An 18,149-nucleotide genomic window follows, 5' to 3' on the forward strand; every position below is an offset into this window, starting at 1 on the left:
CATCAGATGTGTTGTGGATTTATCGACCGCTCTCAGTCTCCTCGCATACACCAATACAAAAAAAGCCATTTCTTCTTCGTGATAAAAACCACTGCCACCCTGTCGAGACCCAAGTGTTGTTCTTGGCACATAGAAGGTCAGGTATTCATTTACAAGGTCTTTCTCAAGTGAGCATTTTAAGGTCTTAATGGTTCTTTGTTGGAGAATTTCGCCTCAAGCTGTTTCGTGTCCATTTTAACGTTTAAGACATGAAGTTCAGGTGTGTCTTCTACTTTGCTTTATATCTACTGTTCTGCTGGAAAGTCACAGGATCAAAGTCGCTGGTTAGTTAGTAAATCTACAAGAAATATTTCAGTCTGACATGAAAGAAAACCTCTGTTTCATTTCCCCTTTAAAAAAATCCTGCGTAATTATTATTAATCTAAATAAACTGGACCTAACTTTTTTTGAAAAATGCATACAGAGAATAGTTAGTACCAAAAATCCCACTCAAAAAAAGCTAAAAGCTAATACAGTAAGTCACACCTACACCAAACATCATTTGGCACATCAACATCTCATTGTTCGTCATCATCGTGCTGCAGTCACATTAAAACAGTTTAGCAACAAATGTGATTTGACTCCTGACATTTAAATGCATAGAGATTATGTCCCAAACTAACAGTGTACAGCTCTGACAAACTGAGATGAAGAGATGCATTAGTGTTAATAATGGACTCTGTTTTCATGTACCCAGCGTCACTCTGCTGACGTGTCTGTCGTGGTTTTCACTGAGTGGGAGATGTCGTCGCTGTCAGGAACTCCTCATGTCTCTGACTCCAACACATTAACTTTCTTTGCACTCAGCTGCTCGTAACTATGGTTTAAAGGATGTTACATGAATTCGTTTAATCATAAATTTATAAAGACATTATTAGCTGTGTGTCAGATAAGCTCCTCTGTCAGAGTGTGAACTGGTTTACACACAGATAGGAGACGGGAGGACATGGTACAAATGTCTTTTCATTAAAATATTTGAACTTATTTTCCTGTGAGCAAAGAGAAGAGCCAGCTTGCTAACTGCTTCGTAGTTTGTTATGCTGTTTGTATTATACAAACCGGGTTTCATATTCCAGGAAGGTGCCCATTCACTTCAGTGACATCTGCTTATCAAGTTATAAACCCAAAAAAGTTTTTTTAATTTTTGAGTTTGCTGCGCAGCACGTGTTCCTTAGTGTTTGTCCTGCTGGACACGCCTGTGTTTTCCTGCTCAGCCCTCAGACGGCCCACAGACAGCACACACAGAAAAACCACTTCCAAATGTAAAACCTTCAAATGTGTGAATATAACAATTATTACAGAAATTATTATAATAAACATAATCATTACTATTATTACAATGATAATTAACCAGGTGTCCTGTCGACAGTTTTTTTTCAGACATCTCTCATATTATAATGGTTTATGGGGAAAATGCTTTTTGGGCTGCAGAGGATTATTTCGTTGCAGTACCACTGTTGGCCACATGGATGAATTGGCAGCATCATATCCAGCTCTCTTAATACATAATTGACAGTTAGCAAGCTTGTTAGCTCAAAGAGCCCCCCCCCCCCCCCCCCCCCTTCAATAAAACTAATCATTGAATGAATAATTCTGAGAGTGAACCGTGTCACTTTCTGCTGTGACCAGGCCTTAATTCAGGAAACTTGTTTTTGTTTGTCTGAAGCGGTTTTGTGGTTCATCAAACGTGATCCAGCACAGCTTTGTTTTCCCCATGAGAATGTGAACTGCTGCTGTACATTGTGGCATCTTTGTTCAGTCGGCGTTGGGACTGTAGTTCCTGCATGAAAGCATCAAAACGTAATTCTAAAAATACTTTAAACAACTTGAACAGGAGAACAAAGGCTGCTTGAGTGTAAAAAAAAAAAAAAGAGTCTCTTATTCCCAGTAGCACTGCGAAGGACCTGAAAGCAACTATTCCTCAAAGGAGGGTGTCGATCCGGGTGCTGGGGTCACCACCTAACGAGTCTCCAAGGTCAAACAGCTGGTCCAGGTTGACTGTGGAGCTACAGAGGAAATCACTGCGGCCTTGCTCCTCTTCTTCAGGCCAGGGGCTCTCCAGGAAGGCTGTGGCGAGGAAGGTCTCTTCGTCAAAGTCTGACATATCATTACTCCTTTGGGTCTCCGCCAGCACGTGGATGTCTGCTGTCCCTGTGGGGGCTTCAACAGGGGTGATGTGGGTCCCCCGTACTGTCAGGTCCTCTTCTTTCATGATGGGGCTCAAAGGTTCACCTCCCTCCAAACTGAGCTCACCGTTGAGGGCTGAGTCCAGCAGGGCGTCCCAGTCAAAGTCCCCCTTCAGAGGTGCGATCTCCTTCTGTTCGTCCATGGACAGCAGCGGGGAGCTGGAGCGTCGTGGGGCTTTTATTGCGCCATTTCTCGAGCCCAGTGACTGTTTCCTCTTGAGCCCACCTCTTCCCCTGACCACAGGCCAGGACCCCAGCATGGTCCCTTCAGCCAGATGGGGGTCCCAGTTCTGGTCTGCGCCGGTTGCCTCTTCAAACTCCCGGAGGAGCCGCTGGGACTCTGGGTTGATGCACAGGCCTATCTGTCCAGAGTCTCTGGACTGGGGCTGGAGGTTGACCCTGAGCCTGTTTTGTAGGGCTGGATTGATCTGGACCGGTGGCATTCGTCGCTTCTTGTAGGCGCCACTGAGGAGGCGCTCGGCATACTGCGGGTCGATCTTCCAGAAGCCCCCCTTCCCTGGCTCGTCCTTCTGCCGCGGCACCTTGATGAAGCACTTGTTGAGTGACAGATTGTGGCGGATGGAGTTCTGAAAACAGACATTTTCACATGACGGCTCCATCCAGCACAAGGACATGCTTGACATTTTGGGAAGTGCACTTATCCGCTTTCTTTCTGAGAGTTGATGTTCAGATTGAACCGAATTTCGTGTCTGTACTGTAAATATGAAGCTACAGCCAGTAGCCAGTTAGCCTAGCTTAGCATAAAGACTGGGAACAAGGAAATGGCCTGGCTGTGTCCAAAAGTACAAAACTCAGTCTTTCATATTTACTGTACAGACATGAGAGTGGGAGCAAACAGCTGATCTAACACTCCAGTTAGGGCATGTCCCAAATAAGCAGACTATTATTTTAAACCAATGATAATTCCCATGAAGCAAAGCGGGTACATCACAGCACCATAAATCACACAGATTCACTGTGCATTCAACCATCTGCCCACCCACCCCCCACTGAAGTCTGAATAGAGCAATGACCTGATGACCTTTGTTAAATATTATCTGGCCCATGTTCTGCCTTACAATAACAACATGCTCTGTCTGAGCCAGACGCTGAAACGCAGGAGTACAGCTAACAGCTTCATCAATCATTTATCCAGCAAAATTAAACTTTTCCTGAAAATTCCTGCCCTTTCAACAAGGAATCTGCTGCTCCACCTCCACCTCCGACGCCTCCTCCATCACTTCTTGTTGCTCAAAGAGAAAAACCTGTGAGGGTGATAATAGCTATAATTCCTGTTTTCTGCTAAGGTTTTGTGCAGCTGAGGGAAATGCTGCTGGCCTCAGGAGTTATTAACACACAGCCAAGTCACTAATTCTTCATCAGAGTGTGGCAGCGGGCCCAGACCTCTCACTGTATTGTTCCTCTGACGTGGATTTATCCAATGCTCTTTTAATTTTAAAAAATCATGTGTCCAGCTGTGATTTGACCCCAGTGCAGAAAACAGCTAAACCTGGTCCGAGCAGAGAAACTCGTTTACACACTATTGTGTTGGAAATGACACGTCCCTTTGTGTATTGAGTGTATTGTGTGTACACTATGTGTGTGTGTGGTCCTTTACCTGCCAGGTGGGATCAGCATGGCGGTAGTAGCAGAAGTTGTCGGTGATCCACTTGTAGATGCAGGACAGAGTGATCTTGGTTTTCTTGCTGGCTTGCATGGCCATGCAGATCAGGGTGGCGTACGAGTATGGCGGCTTGATGTGCGCGTTGGTCTTGTAGTCTACCTCATCAGGACAGTGACCGTGAGCCACTATACCGGGGAGGGACTGCATTCTGCTGTAGGCCGCCGCTGTGGGCTTCCCCGGAGTCAGGGGCATGCCGATGGTGGCGGGGTCCCCGGCCAAAGGGGAGGCTGGGGCGTCGGATCCCAGCGGCTGGTGGCCGAACAGGTGCGGCTGGTGGTGGGCCCGCTGCGGCACGTTGGCGTCCAGGATGGAGAACTCCTGCAGCCACTGCAGGCTGGTCAGGCTGTCGTCCAGGTTGACGGAGCCGCAGCAGCTGCTGATGCTGCTCTCACTGTTATTGGTGCTGCCGCTGTCCCGCTCCTCCGCCTGGGCAGCGGCGGTCACCACCTCCTCCTCCAGCCCCACCGAGCCTTCGGGCCAGGGATCTGCACAGCTCAGAGACAGCATGGCTCTCTCCAACACCTCTCTCCTCTCTGTCACCCCAGCTCCTTCTCCTCCTCCCCCTGCCACCGCCTGACAGGACCGAAAATATACACCCAACTTCAACAAAGTGCGAAGGGACAGGACAATGACGGCCCCATTTGAAAACAGAGACTGTGTGCGCGTGAAGTGAAAGACTTTCAGATCTGTAGATTTCCATTCTCACGTCTGTCACCTGGATTTCTGAGTGTGAAAACGTGTGAACTGAAACTTTGGAAGATTCTGGAAATCTAAAATCCATCATCTTGTTGAGCAGCAGCGCTTTTCTCTCTCAGCTCTCAGAACATTCCTGAAAACCTGTTGCGCACTTGACGCGTAAAGGAGCGCGCTTCATCCTGAGCGGCGCGCGAAGGCTTTGAATCTACACAAGGTTGTTAAAGAGTAAAAAAAAAAAACTTTGCAAACAGCGTTTTTAGCATTCTGATGGAAAATCTTGTGTCAGTTTTACAGAGTCACGCAGTTCAGTGATTAGAGAGAAAGATATTTGTCAAATCTTCAATGGATCGTTTCATTTGACTAAAGATATTTAAGTGCTGAACATTTCGAGTCAAACTTTTAATGTAAATTAGATGAAGTAATATTGTCCCTGTATGTATAGTGTGGTATTTGCTGGGTGTTGTGTTTAAAGCTGGCTCGGATGTTTCAGGCCTCCTGAAGCACTAAATTTCCACAGGTCTCAGATTCAGGGCGGAATTTACAGAACATCCAGACTCACCTTGTGTCGGCTGTTACGCTGAGCAGAGAGATCTTTTAAATCCCAAACGAGCAGCACTGAGAGAATAACCAGCCTCAGCCTTCAGTGCACCTGTTGTCAACTTGTGACTGAGAGAAAGAAGAAGAAAATTCCTGCGGACGCTGCGCTGGGCGCTTCTCCCCGGTGAAGGTCTCTAACGGGTGTCAGCAGCTGCAGGATCCGTCGGGGAGGCAGTTTAATACCTGGTGCAGGAGGTTTGTCCAGCAACCATAGAAACGGTACACCCCCCTTGTAAACAGCTTCCCGCTCCTCCATTGGCCTGTTGGTTTCTATAGCGCCTCATTTTTAATCACTCTCAAGTCAACTGTGGCTGCTGCCGCGCAGGTTCTCAAGCTGAGGCCCGGGGACACACCAGGGGACCGGCTTAGATTTCTTTACTGTAATTTTACAGTTAAACTCTAAAATGAAAATACAGGACAGGACTTTTCTTTTTCTGCTGACAATTATAGAAACTTATCACATTTCAGATTAAGATCTATATAATACATGATTGTTAAGCTTAAAATACAAAGCACTGTGACAGTGCACAGTTACCAAAGAGACGGTGGATTAGAAAATACTTTTTTCCTCTCTCATGAGATTAAATCTCACGGCCCCTCAGATTGAGCTGCTGACCCTTTGGAGGGACCCGAACCCTAGGTTGGACTGAACACTTACAAGTAGCTAACCCAGCTCCACCTGGAGCAGAGCGAGTACTCTCACTGCTGATACTTTAACACCATGAAGTGTGACTCTGAATACTTCCACCTCCACTGCTCTGCTGCTTTAACCATATTCTTCACATATGGCAAAAAAAAGAGCAGCACATGGATCTGGCAACGTCATCTCTGAACATATTTAATGGGCAACAAAATAAGAGTTGGACCCAGTGTTTGGACTTACAGGGGGGACGTGTGTGAAGGAATGTACTTTTGTTCATAAGACAGAAAGGCAGAGAAAGGCGAAACAAAAAGGTTTGGCCCCTTGAACGTTCTATTAGTGTGGCTGAGTGGTTTCCTGAGGCCCCTCACAAAGGCAACTGTAAAGCAATAAAAAGGCTTCCTCATCTCCCCAGTCCTGACGTCTCTTCAAAGCTGGACGTGGAGCACCGTGTGCTGCTGACAACTGCTGCTTTCAATGGGTCAAACTCTCCACAGAGGCTCATCTCACCACTGATCACATGCGCTGCTGTGAAAGAGCAGAGCAAAGTGATGAAACAAATCCAGCTTAACTTCACTACTGTCACAGGTAAAACAGCTGAGATGGAAAAAGTCGGTTTACTGGTGTAAAAAGAGGAGGAAATGTCTGATCTGTCGCCGTTTTCAAAATAAAGTGCCTCATTTCTACACACACACCTCCACACGTGTTAGTGTGCAAACACAAGACAAATATTTGTGTGTAGTGTGAAACCATCTCTAACTGTTAGAAAACAAAACAGGATCCAGATGTTATGTTAAAACCTGATCTGTACCAGGTTTCCTCTGAGCTTCAGTGTACTGTTTTCTGCATTATTTTACTTTTGCCTTCACTACAGTCACTGGCAGCTGAGGTCAGTAGTTACATTTCAGATTTAAAAACATAATATAAAATCAAATCAACCAGTAAATTATGATGTATCATTATAAATGAAGTTTTAGCCTCACCTCTACCAACTGCTACTACACATGAATGCATCAGTCATTTTGATTCAGTACTTTTACTTTTTTAAACTGGATTTTCTTCTTTCAGTGAATTTCATATGTAAAAAGTTGTTTATTCACATCAGACAGAAACTTCTCTGTGTTCGTGCCTCACCAGTCCATGGACACGTGTGGGACACAATAAACAACATAACTAACAACCTGACTCACTAAAGTACAAACACCTCAAACTGTGTTAAATGAAAAGTACCTGAGTAAATGTACTTGGTTACTTTCCACCACCAAAGCTTCAGACGGACCTCGTCCCCCTCCCGGCCCCGTCACTTCACCTCCAGCAGGGGTCAGAGGTCAGAGAGGGAGCAGCCAACCACAGTAACCTCACAGAGCGGAGGGTCAGGGAGGGCTGGACTTGACCCAGGACCCAGTGGGATTATAGAGGAAGATGCAGGTGCAGGAGATTCTGCTGCACACACACACACACACACACACACACACACACACACACACACACACACACACACACACACACACACACACACACACACACACACACACACAGAGAGAGAGAGAGAGAGAGAGAGAGAGAGGGAGAGAGAGATATTAAATAAAGGCTTTGAACAACAATTCAAAGTTAAGATCAGACATGAAAGACACACAAAGCACAAACCAAGATCAAAATAAGATCAAAAAGAGAAGATCAATATTTGTTTGATCCCAAAAAGTTTCCACTGTACCTGCACAACAGTACGTAGATAAAGCAAGCTAAAATAAGATAAGCTAACATGAGCTAAGATGAGCTAAGCTCAGTTAAGCTGAGTTAAGCTGAGCTGAGTGAAGATAAGTTAAAATAGGATAAATTACGATAAAATAAAAGCAGCACATCCTCACATCTGAGAAACTGAAACCAGTGGCTGAGACAATTAATCGATTATCAAAATGATTTCAGAATATGAATCAATTAATCTCTTCATTGACTGAACAATCAGCTCTGAACTACAGTGAGGAAACAGTGAAGTGTTAAATCTGTTAAAGGCGTCTCGGTCAGTCGTGCTGTGTGACCAGGAGCAGTTCATCCAGGTGGACAGATGAGGGCACCACATACCATTCAATCCAACGTGTGTGACTGTGTGGGCCTGCAGCTGCTCTGGATGTGGTCTGTGTGAATGTCTTTGTCATACAACTAATTATTTCATTAGTTCATGTAAAGCTTATCATCATTAACATCATAAGTACATGAGAACTATATTATAAATTATTTAGGAGATTAAATCCTGAGTGAAACAGCTGTGGGTTTGTTGTGGTTTTCTTTTCTAATCTTATCCTAGAAAAACATTTGTCTTAACTGAGCCTGAACATGTTTTTAACTTGTCACAGTTTAAACTTCACTCACTTTTTACAGTAGTTCATTGTTAGTTTATGTAACAGGAACAATACAGATAAATGAACGTGTGCATGAAGACGTAACACAGCAGATGCAAACTGCAGCTTCAGACCCTGGTTTGATGTTTACGTTTAGGTTAAAGCAACAAAGCAAACATCTGTATTATACATGACTATGTACACGCTAACGTTTAGGTGTGTGTGTGTGTGTGTGTGTATAAACAAAGGTACGAGCAAAGGAGGCAGATATGTTGATGACATCATCAAATTTCATCCTTAACTCAAATGATCTTGTTGTTTCATATTTGTCTGAAACACTCAGACACAGAATCCACCACTGGTTCAGAAACAAACAGGAAATTGGGGGAGGACAAAGTCCAGTTTGTGGAGACAGATTAATGTTAATCATTTACCACAGAGCTTGGAGACAGCCCCACCTCTTCACCGTGTCTTCTTGTTTCGGGGGAGACTCGACCTGCGGTAATGTGTCGACCAATCAGAGAGCAGGCTACAGACGGCCACAGGTGAACAACTGATCAACAGCTCCAGGAAACAGATCAGTCTGACGCCTGATTTCACAGCTGCGAGCGCTGCTCAGCTGATCACTGAAGGCAGGAGGCAGACTGTTAACAATAAACATGATCTTCATTTGGAAAACACAGAGAGTGGCAGACGTGTGCTCCCTGCCTCCTACACCATCTACAGTAGGTGATAAATCTGTGTCGGCTGTGACTGGGCCTGTGAGGGTGAATGATGGAGAGAGGTAAACATAATGTGGAGCTGAAATTCAGCAGGTGTCTTTGTTTTAGATGAAATCATTTTAATATGTGATTTCCAGTTCAGCTTCTCATTGTGTTGTGTTGACAGATTTGTTGTGATGTGATGTGATAAGATGTGATGTAAGTTATTAAACACAAAGACCAGAGGATCAGGTTTCATTATCCTGATAATGCAGCTGCTAACGTGTTAAAACCAGATGTGAACAGGGCCTTGGAACAGCTGCTGGAGGTTCTGGTCCCGATGTTTCACTCATTGTCCTGTGAATATGATGAACTGTCGGTGAGACAGGTGAGGTTATTGTGTCCTGCCCTCCGGTCCACTGTTGTCCAGCACCACACACCACCCAGGCAACACCCTACGACAATTCATAATAGATAGGCCTCCTCTGTCTCACCTGTCTCATGTGCGTTCGCCTGCAGCTCAGCTGAATTATTCAGCCTGGTGGCAGAAACAGAGCCGGACAGGCTGCAGGCCAGGAGCTGCACTCTGGTGATAAGAGGATTAGTGTTGTTCTGTCAGGTGCAGTCAGTCCTCAGTGTCTCCGTCAGGCTGTCCATACGTCTCAGACCAAGGAGAGAGAGAGAGAGAGAGAGAGAGACAGACAGACAGACAGACAGACAGGCAGGGAGACAGAGATGCCAAAAAGGAAACTGCAGCGTTTCCAGCAGCTACTTAACATAAATCATAAAAACAATGAGGCAGATAACAAACAATACAATTAAAGGCTAAATTCTATTCAATAACTACGAAGACTAAATGAAGTATAAATATAAAAATCAAAGTAAAGACAGAGCCGTACATACACCTTCTTCTTCTGGGGTTTTTAAAAAACAAACATTTACTGTGTTGACATGTGTGCGGTTTATTTACCTGCCAGAGGAAGCGGCCAATCAGGTTTACGAAAACACATTACGTCAGTGAAAATGACATGAACAAAGCGCGTGTACAAACATCTGGGATACCCGCAGAGGGCGGAGCGGTCATCAGTGACTGGAACTCTATTTGACTCCACTCACCGGCAGTGTCCCTGAAAGTTAAACGAGCGCATCAGAGAGTTTAAACTCTTCACCGCTTTAGCCAATCAGCGCTTCTCTAGTACTCTCTCGCTCCGAAGTTGTCCAATCAGAGACGCTCTCGTCTTTGTTGTTGGTGATGACATGAGACTCTTGTTGTTGCTGCCGGAGGCTGCAGAGACACAGTGGTGGGAGCCGGACGGAGACAGGCTGGGTCTGAAGGTTCAGCGGAGTCGATCCGAGTTAAGATTTCAGTTTTTTTTCTTTTGTCTTCGACTCGAAATCAGCTGCGCGCAGCGTGGAAAGCGGCCATGTCTGTGAATATGGACGAACTCAGGCATCAGGTGATGATCAATCAGTTTGTTTTGACGGCCGGCTGCGCCGCGGATCAGGCGAAGCAGCTTCTCCAGGCGGCCCACTGGCAGTTTGAGGTGAGTCCGGACGTTGGGGGGTTTGTTTCAGCTGCAGTCGCTGTCCTCAGTCTCCCGGCTGTGTGTGAGCCGTGGGCAGATTGAGAAGCGGCCCTGCTGTCGCGTGTTTTCAATATTTTCTCTGCTTCCCCGCGACCATGCGCTCCCGTGGCTAACGTTAGCTTAGCACTGCGGACGTGGTGCTCCGCTCAGCGGCCGCTGTTGTTTACATTCTCCACAGGAATCCACCGTGTCACGGCCGAGCTAACTGCTCTCAGCCGGGCTGCCGGAGGGAGGACCCGGCCTCTGCGGGACGCGGCGCTCTCTCCGGCTGCCTCTTCGTTTTACACTTTGATGGCTGTCATCGAAAACAATCGCCTTTATCTCGATCCACATCACCGCGGCCGTCGTGTCAGCTCAGGCCCGTCTGACAACATGTTCTCAGAAAACCCGCATCCGTGTCTCAGGTGATAAACCTCAGGTGTGACCTGTCCGTGCTCAGCCCTCAGCAGGTTCAAACACTCCCTGCCCGCTGCTCACAAACCTTTAATCTCATTTCCTGCTTTACTTTCTGTCTGTTCTTTAACCGCTCAGAGGAAAAATCTCTGTACAGATTAATAATGTGTGAGTTAACCAAAGCATCAGTTCTGTTTTTGGTCTTTTTACCAGAGCAGACGAAGGTCTGAGTCACTGGACTGAGACCTGAGAGGCCTGACAGTGATCCCGGTCTTGTTCGGTTATATATAGACTGATTAAGATGCCTTATCCCCCCAGCTGTTCTCAGACCAGCCTTCCTGTGCATTATCAGTCATTTAAGGCTGAAGTGATCAGGCCAGGAATCTGCTCTGTGGTTCCAGCCTCTCAGATCAGAGGACCTGCTGCTTTTCTTTGGCACATGTCATTTTAAACTGAATGTTTTTGAAGATTTCACCTTCAGGTTCTGCAAAGTTTGATACACTAAATGTTTGCTTACTGAAAATCAATAATAAAAGTAATCAGCAGTTCCAGGCCTGCAGTTACTGGCTCCTGGCATCTGTTTGGACTCTGTTCATTTCACCTCAGGCAGCTCATCCAGCTGATGGACACCTGGAGGGTCTGTGACATCAGGCCTGAGGGTCCAGATGGTTCTGCTCAGACCACACCTCCACTCGCTGTAATGACCAGTCTGTTGTGAATGCGAGGTCAGTGCCGGGGGCCAGGTGGTTCATGGAGGGGGGGTCGGCTCAGCTCCTGTCCGGAGGTTAGGGTTCGACATGTGATCAGGAGCTGGAGGTTTTTCTGGAGCCATGAAGGAGAAACTCAGGGAGACGGTTTACTTTGGTTTGTGTCCGTGTGGTCGTAGAGTCGACCTGTAAAGATCGATTTTGATTATTAATAAATTTTGGTCACTTGCTCTCAGGAAGCTGAAGCAGTGTGAGCTGAGGATGAGTCTGGTAACTGTGGTATTCAGAGACCAGTCCCTCACTGGACACAGCTGAACAACAGTGTGATGAAGCCACAGAGCTCAGCTGAGTCCCGTCGTCTGTGAAGGGATGATCTCACTGGATGGAACAAAGAGAAAACATTTACTGTTACCTGATAAATTAATCAGCTGACTCACAGAAAATTCATTTCCAAACAGAAACTTACTGGTTTTCACAGAGCATCTTCCTTAGAAATGAAGAATAAAAATCAGAACTCACATGGAAACGAACGTCACCAGTGTCCTTCCACCTCATTCTTTCACTTTCACATTCATCACGTGAACCTGTGTTCTTCTGTCCTCTGACTTCTCTCTTTGTCTGCTGATTAATCAGTTAATGGTTTGGTCCAGGAAACATCAGAAGACAGTGTGAAGTGTCCCAGCGTCTCAGAGCTCGAGGCGACGTGTCCAGATGCCTTTTTTTTTTCTAGAACAAAACTCAAATATGTTCAAAGAAAAGCAGCAAATTTCTGAAGCTGGAACCAGAAGAAGTCTGTGTTTTTGTTTTCTGTATATTTACTACCCTGTTCATTGACCCGTCCTTTGAGCTCTGATGTCTCAGAGCGGAGGACACACTGTGCTGTTGTGTTTGGTTCCTCCATCACCGTGAGAACGTAGTGAACAGCCAGTTGTTTGTGGGACGGCAGCAGCGTGATTCGGCCTGAGAGTCCTCGGTCATCAGGTCCGTCAGCGCACACACACGACGACGTTAATGCTGCTTTAATTTCTCTGAGAAAACACAGACGTGTCCAGGATCCTGCACCTGTAACCGGAGGTTTGATAAACGTTGTTCCAGCTTCCTCAGATGTGAGGATTAAAAGACGTTTACAAGTGAATTATTCTCATTACTTGTATTATTTGGAACTCACAGATGGTCAGAGCTGATAACTGTTTGCTGCATAAAGAGAACAAACTGTGTTTGTGACCAGAAGCTGTGAAAGTGTTCAAACCCACGAGTTGTTGTGACAGAAGTGGCTGATGTTGTGACACAGCTCAGTGTTTTCTGCTCTTCACAGGCCTGTTTACAGTGTTTACAGCGTTTACTGAGCGGCCATACCTCCTGTTAATCTGCTGATTGATCGATTGATTCATCTTGTGGTCCACAAATATCAGAACATACTGACAAACGCCTCAGTCACACTTCCTGTTTTCAGATCCCAGTGATATTAATTATTTTATACCTGCAAATATTCAGAGTTTGAACATGTGAATTTTTGCCACTGAAGAAACAACAAACCGAGTTAAAGCAACATTTGTCAAAACTTGGCTTCATAAACTGGAATCACTGGTTGTGTTGGAGCTGGACTGTCTCCTCTCACTGCTGGAGACACAAAACCATCCTGTCTCTGTCTCCAGTAAAGGACGTTTGAAATAATCTGGGGGTCAGTGTTCGCAGCCAGTGACTCTGCGATCTTGTACGTTTGCGTGAACAGGAAATGCGAAGTGACATCAGTGAGCGGCGCTCGCCAAACCTGCTCCTGCAGAATGAACTGGGAGGACACAGAGAGCGGCGAGGACTCAGCGGCTCTTTCACAATCGCTGCAAAGCACTTTCACGCTTTGATATGTGTGTCACGTTGTACGCAGACATTCCTGCACTGCCGCTGCTGTTGTCAAACAACCAGACCATGGGGGGAGGGGGAGAGGGGGAGGGGGAGAGAGGGGGGAGGGAAACCACTGCATTCACCGAAGCATTGGCAAGAAAGAGGCCTCCGCAAAGGGAAATGGAGGCTACGCTGAGCAGTGAGACGAGCTCACACCCTCAGTCTGATACTTTCAGTTCTGTTAAACACACACTGGGGCTGAGTCCACCCTCTGACTTCCCCCAGTAAACTTTATGGAAACAGATAAACACACAGGAACAGTGTGAAAACACTGAGGACTGAAGAAAGATCCACAGAAACAGTTTGTTGTTCATTCATCAGGAAAAATGGTGAAAAGAGTCAGAAATTCTCCGTTTCTGACTGTGATCTGTCTCTGATGGTCTCTGGGCCGTCGCTCGCTCAGTCACAGGCCTAATAAACATGATAAAGTTACATCAGATAAATATTCATCATCCATCGACCTGATCTTCCTCTGTATTTGGAGGAAAATAAGGAAAATGTTTGACTTGTTAGCTTCTGCATGTTGTTGATTAAATTCAAACAAATCAAAGTTAAAGCTCACCCCCCCCCCCTTCTTTTTCTGCAGACGGCTTTAAGCTCCTTTTTCCAGGAGGCGAACATCCCCAGTCACCACCACCAGATGGTAAGTACATTCAGTTTCTCCAAACAGAAAGAAATGTGGCTGAAGGCATGTGAGGCTGATGGTTGATGGTCTCGCACTGGACGGTGGGATGGACACACCCACTGATGTGCTGGACTCAGGACGTCCAGAGTCCAGGGAAATGTTCCTACAGCAGATCACGTGTCGTGTGCCGCCGTCCTGTCCGAGGTATAGATCACAGGTCGTATGTTTCTGGTTTCGTTCTGTGAGGAACGAACGATGTGGAGCAGAAAAGTCTTTAAGCTTCAGACTGAAACAAATGTTTGTCTGTGGCATCGTGAAGACGTGGTTTCCATGTGACGTCATATCGTGTGGGAACACGCATCAGTGGGCCGGCGGTGTCATGTGAGCAGGAACAGAATCACCTGGTGATGTTGTAACCTGTCTCCAGGACATGTCCCGGGGTCATGTCAAAGTGAAAAATGCAGAAACGCAAAACGACACTTGAGTCTGATGAAGAGACTGAACTTCAGACACGAGCTGTTTGAGTGTTGGAGCAGGAAACTGTCTTCACACTTCTCTGTTGGACTGAAACGGTGTGTCTCTGTTATAGGGCAGGTGTGTGTGCTCTCACACTGTCCTGCCCTGTAACGCAGCGAAGACGACTCACGGGACAAAGCTCGGTTTAGATGAATGAAATAATCATTCTGAGGCGACGCAGACGTGCGTCAGTGCGTACAGATGTGTGTGTTCTCGGCCAGGCTCCTTCACGCGTCTGAATCTTCTCCCACTACCCCGACGACCAGGCCGCGTCCCGGGATCTGTGTGATCCTGATCACGCAGCAGCCGTGTTGTGCTTTCAGTCTGAAGCTGCTGCGCTTCCTCCTCCTCCCACTGCTCGTGCTGTGGTGTACGTGCCTGTCCGTTGCTCTGGGAGGAGTGTGTGAGGAAGTGTGTGAGAGGCGGCGGCCTGGGTTTGTTTTTATTTTGGGTGCAGTGCGATGACATCATCCAGCCCGAGGCTCTGAGGAGCTCAGCGTCGAACAGAGAATCGGCTGAATCAAGTGACAGCTGTTTCCATTTCCAGCGTAGACCCTGTCCTCTGGCCCCTGGGGGCCACGGTGGGGCCACGCTGGATCAGCTCTGAGGAGGAAGAAGCCGCTGTTGGAGTTTCTTCTCAGCCACAGACGAATATTTAAAACTGACAGAGCAGAGAGGAGGCCCAGAGAAACTGCTCTTATTGTGAAAGGTCTGACTTGAATGAGCCTGCAAAACTGAGCCAGGATTAATCTGAGCTACTGTGACTCAGCAGGTCCGTTCACTGTGATGTTCACGGCCACAGAGCAGAACCGTGCGAAGAGTGAAATGTTATGTTCTTCTCCATCTGTGTCACGGTGGGTCAGACATGACTCTGCTGTGGTAACGAGTTTAGAAGCGTCTGTAATCACAGAGACTTTCAAGGTCATTAATCTGACAGAGAACCGGTTCTGTGGCATGTTCTCTGCTGGGAGTGTGTGTGTGTGTGTGTGTGACAGTCATGAGAGGCGTGATTGTTTATAACGTACATACACCGGCGCTCCCCGAGGAGCCGAGCAGGAAAATAAAGACGTCACCAAACGTTGGTGTGACGTCAGCAGAGTGAGTTCATCAGGAACATCAGTCAGTGTTTTCACACTCATCACATTTCAATCATTTTACCGTTTAACTACAAATATAAATAAATAAATAATGTAAATGCATATTTACATCAGCGTCCTCCTTCACAGCTCCTCAGACTGGAAACCTGCTCCTGCTTCATGAAGGAGTGACTTTAAACGCTTCAGTACTATAAACAATAAACAAATGAAACATGAAAAACAAATAAACAAAAGACTAAAGTGGAAAAAAAACTAACTGTGCTGACAACGTGCAAACAGAAGCTTCACAGCTGAGATGTGTGATTGATGATCGCTGTTTTGGTTTGTGGGGAAACATCTTAAACGTGTGTGTGTGTGTGTGTGTGCTCTAAATATAGCAGACCTCCTCCGGCCTCCTGCAGCACAGCTGAGAGGCCCCCTCCTCTATTTCTGGCTGCTACCTGATCTGTGTGTGTTTGTATGTGTGTGGTTTTTGTGTGTGTGTGTGTGTGTGTGTGTGTGAGTGTGTGTGTACCTTGGCTTCGGCTGCCAGCACCACACCAGCTTTAGTTGATGTTCTCTCTGACGACTCGGCTCTGTGGCTTAGCATCGTCCATCACCTTCATCACTCCGCCCTGAAAAAAACCTCTCAGCTTCAGTTATTGATCGTGTTTACAATCGATAGCTGATAAATCATCACATCGTCTTGTTTTCTTCCCACAGATGTGTACTCCCAGAAACACTCCCGCCACACCGCCCAACTTCCCCGACGCCATCACCATGTTCTCCAAACTGCGGGCATCTGAGTGCAGCTCCGGCGCCGGCAGCGGCCCCTCCCAGGTGTCCATGGCCTGCTCCCCCCCGGGTTTCAGCTCCTTCTGGGCTTCCTCGCCACCCAGCCAGCAGCCGGTCTGGCTGCCCTCCTCGTCGCCCACCGGCCACCACGTGCACCACCACCATTACCACATGCAACAGACTCCCATGTGGCCCCCTGTGTCTCAGTCCAGCGGCTCCCAGCAGCCCCCCGTCGTATCGGCGCTCCACGGCCAGAGATGAGACTGTGCAGTGGGGCTGCGACAGGGAGGGAGGGAGGCCTGGGCGGCCGGTTCACGTGTAGCCAAATGAATCTGTTTTGGGAGCAGGAGGGTGGGGGGGGTCATCAGGGCAGCGGGGCGGGGGTGGGGGCCGGGAGGGGGGGGGTGGATGGTTTATGTGTGGAATGAGAGGAAGAGCCTGTTTTCTTCTCTTCTTTTTCTGAACTGGAGACAAGCAGTTTGTCTCTGCAGGAGACACTTTTCCTCTGCGTCTTCATGGCGTCGTCCTCCCGGTGGAGGAAGAACCTGGATCCTCTGAACCCACAGACACGTAAAGGTTTCCTTCATCACGGATGCAGCCGAGCCCGGGGCCCGTCGGAGCGCTTACTGAGGAGAGCAGCCACGTGATCCGCTCAACTGTTTCGTCACTTTTATTTTTTAGAGACTTTTTTTCACAGGGTTCAGAAACAATAACCAGCAGATAAACAAAGCGACGGGAGCTCCGGCCACAGCAGGACGCGGACGAACGGGCCTCAGAAAATGTTTCTGCGGCGTGGAGAGCGTGAACAGTGTGGGGGGATTACAGGTGTGTTTTCATTTACAGCCATAAAACGCTCCAGGGCTCCGTGTGCAGACACTAATGTTGGGACTAACTCCAGTTTGTGCCTCTCGTGTTTGACCTGAAAAACCCAGACGATCATTGAAAAGAACCTGCTGCAGTTGTGAAGGTGTTTTCTGAAATGTTCTGCTGCAAAATTCATAAATGAACACAGGAGAAACTGTGCTGAACTAGTTTAATAATCCGACTTTAAGTTTAAACGCTCCAAACAGTCATTGTTATTTCTGAACATCCAGAATGTTTCAGGGTTTTGTGGTTCACTTTCCTACCTCATCACACAGAACGAAGGAAAACAGGAAACTTTCCTCTTACAGCTCGAAGCAGCTGTTTTCCTCCTGAATCTTTCTGAATGTTCTTAATTTCTTAAACTTCATTTTTTAATGGAATTAACACAGAAAATGAGCAAAGCAAAAAAAAAAACAGATGCAGTTTTTCCTTCTCAGTTTAGTAACTTCAGAAATGAATCGATCTTTTTTAAGGTTTTACTGTGCAGAGGACAAAATATTTCTGATGTAGACAGTCGGAGGATTTGGGAAACACCTTCACAACCTGTAAGTTGTTAAATGACCCTCTGGGAAGAACTGGGAGCTTCTCTCTGACGAGCATAACCTGGGTTTATATCTGGAAAAGAAAAAAGCAGTGAATGGAAAGAGAGACTGTGAAGTCGGGATGAATCTGGTGGAGCAGCAATAATTTGATTATTTGTGGATTATTTGGAGACGGAGAGCTGCCACGTTTATAATGCAGTTTTAGTTTTGAATCATTTCAGACACATTTTGTAAGAGGAGACTTTTAGCGACGTCGTGATG

General features: G+C 46.8%; 2 protein-coding genes and 1 long non-coding RNA gene across 4 annotated transcripts; 1 reads left to right on the top strand and 2 right to left on the bottom strand.

Annotated features, from left to right (window-relative positions):
* Nucleotides 1-1,960: 1,960 nt before the first annotated feature.
* Nucleotides 1,961-4,416, bottom strand: foxj1a (forkhead box J1a). The gene is made up of 2 exons (XM_041063253.1): nucleotides 3,844-4,416; nucleotides 1,961-2,812 (listed from the first exon to the last, which is right to left on the bottom strand). Exons 1-2 carry the CDS (start codon nucleotides 4,414-4,416, stop codon nucleotides 1,961-1,963), a joined length of 1,425 nt encoding a protein of 474 aa, XP_040919187.1.
* A 1,663-nt stretch (nucleotides 4,417-6,079) lies between these two features.
* Nucleotides 6,080-10,145, bottom strand: LOC121198892. 2 transcript variants are annotated; one of them, XR_005896380.1, is made up of 4 exons: nucleotides 9,377-10,145; nucleotides 8,616-8,807; nucleotides 7,073-7,285; nucleotides 6,080-6,370 (listed from the first exon to the last, which is right to left on the bottom strand). It is a non-coding gene; the product is annotated as an uncharacterized LOC121198892 (long non-coding RNA). The 2 variants fall into 2 exon arrangements; XR_005896379.1 differs by having other exon boundaries at nucleotides 8,616-8,825.
* A 148-nt stretch (nucleotides 10,146-10,293) lies between these two features.
* ubald2 (UBA-like domain containing 2) lies at nucleotides 10,294-16,850 on the top strand. Its single transcript, XM_041063257.1, has 3 exons — nucleotides 10,294-10,426; nucleotides 14,057-14,113; nucleotides 16,411-16,850. Exons 1-3 carry the CDS (start codon nucleotides 10,307-10,309, stop codon nucleotides 16,741-16,743), a joined length of 510 nt encoding a protein of 169 aa, XP_040919191.1. The 5' UTR covers nucleotides 10,294-10,306; the 3' UTR covers nucleotides 16,744-16,850.
* Nucleotides 16,851-18,149: the final 1,299 nt, after the last annotated feature.

The sequence above is a fragment of the Toxotes jaculatrix genome, chromosome 18 (genome assembly GCF_017976425.1).
Source record: "Toxotes jaculatrix isolate fToxJac2 chromosome 18, fToxJac2.pri, whole genome shotgun sequence".
In the NCBI taxonomy this organism is placed as follows: Eukaryota; Metazoa; Chordata; class Actinopteri; family Toxotidae; genus Toxotes; species Toxotes jaculatrix.

Bases quoted from the DNA above. Each gene is read 5' to 3' on its own strand.
- foxj1a (XM_041063253.1), bottom strand. From the start codon at position 4,416: ATGCTGTCTCTGAGCTGTGCAGATCCCTGGCCCGAAGGCTCGGTGGGG. The intron at 2,813-3,843 runs GTAAAGGACCAC...GTCTGTTTTCAG, and splicing joins ATGCTGATCCCACCTGGCAG to AACTCCATCCGCCACAATCT.
- ubald2 (XM_041063257.1), top strand. From the start codon at position 10,307: ATGTCTGTGAATATGGACGAACTCAGGCATCAGGTGATGATCAATCAG. The intron at 10,427-14,056 runs GTGAGTCCGGAC...CTTTTTCTGCAG, and splicing joins CGGCCCACTGGCAGTTTGAG to ACGGCTTTAAGCTCCTTTTT. The intron at 14,114-16,410 runs GTAAGTACATTC...TTCTTCCCACAG, and splicing joins CCAGTCACCACCACCAGATG to ATGTGTACTCCCAGAAACAC.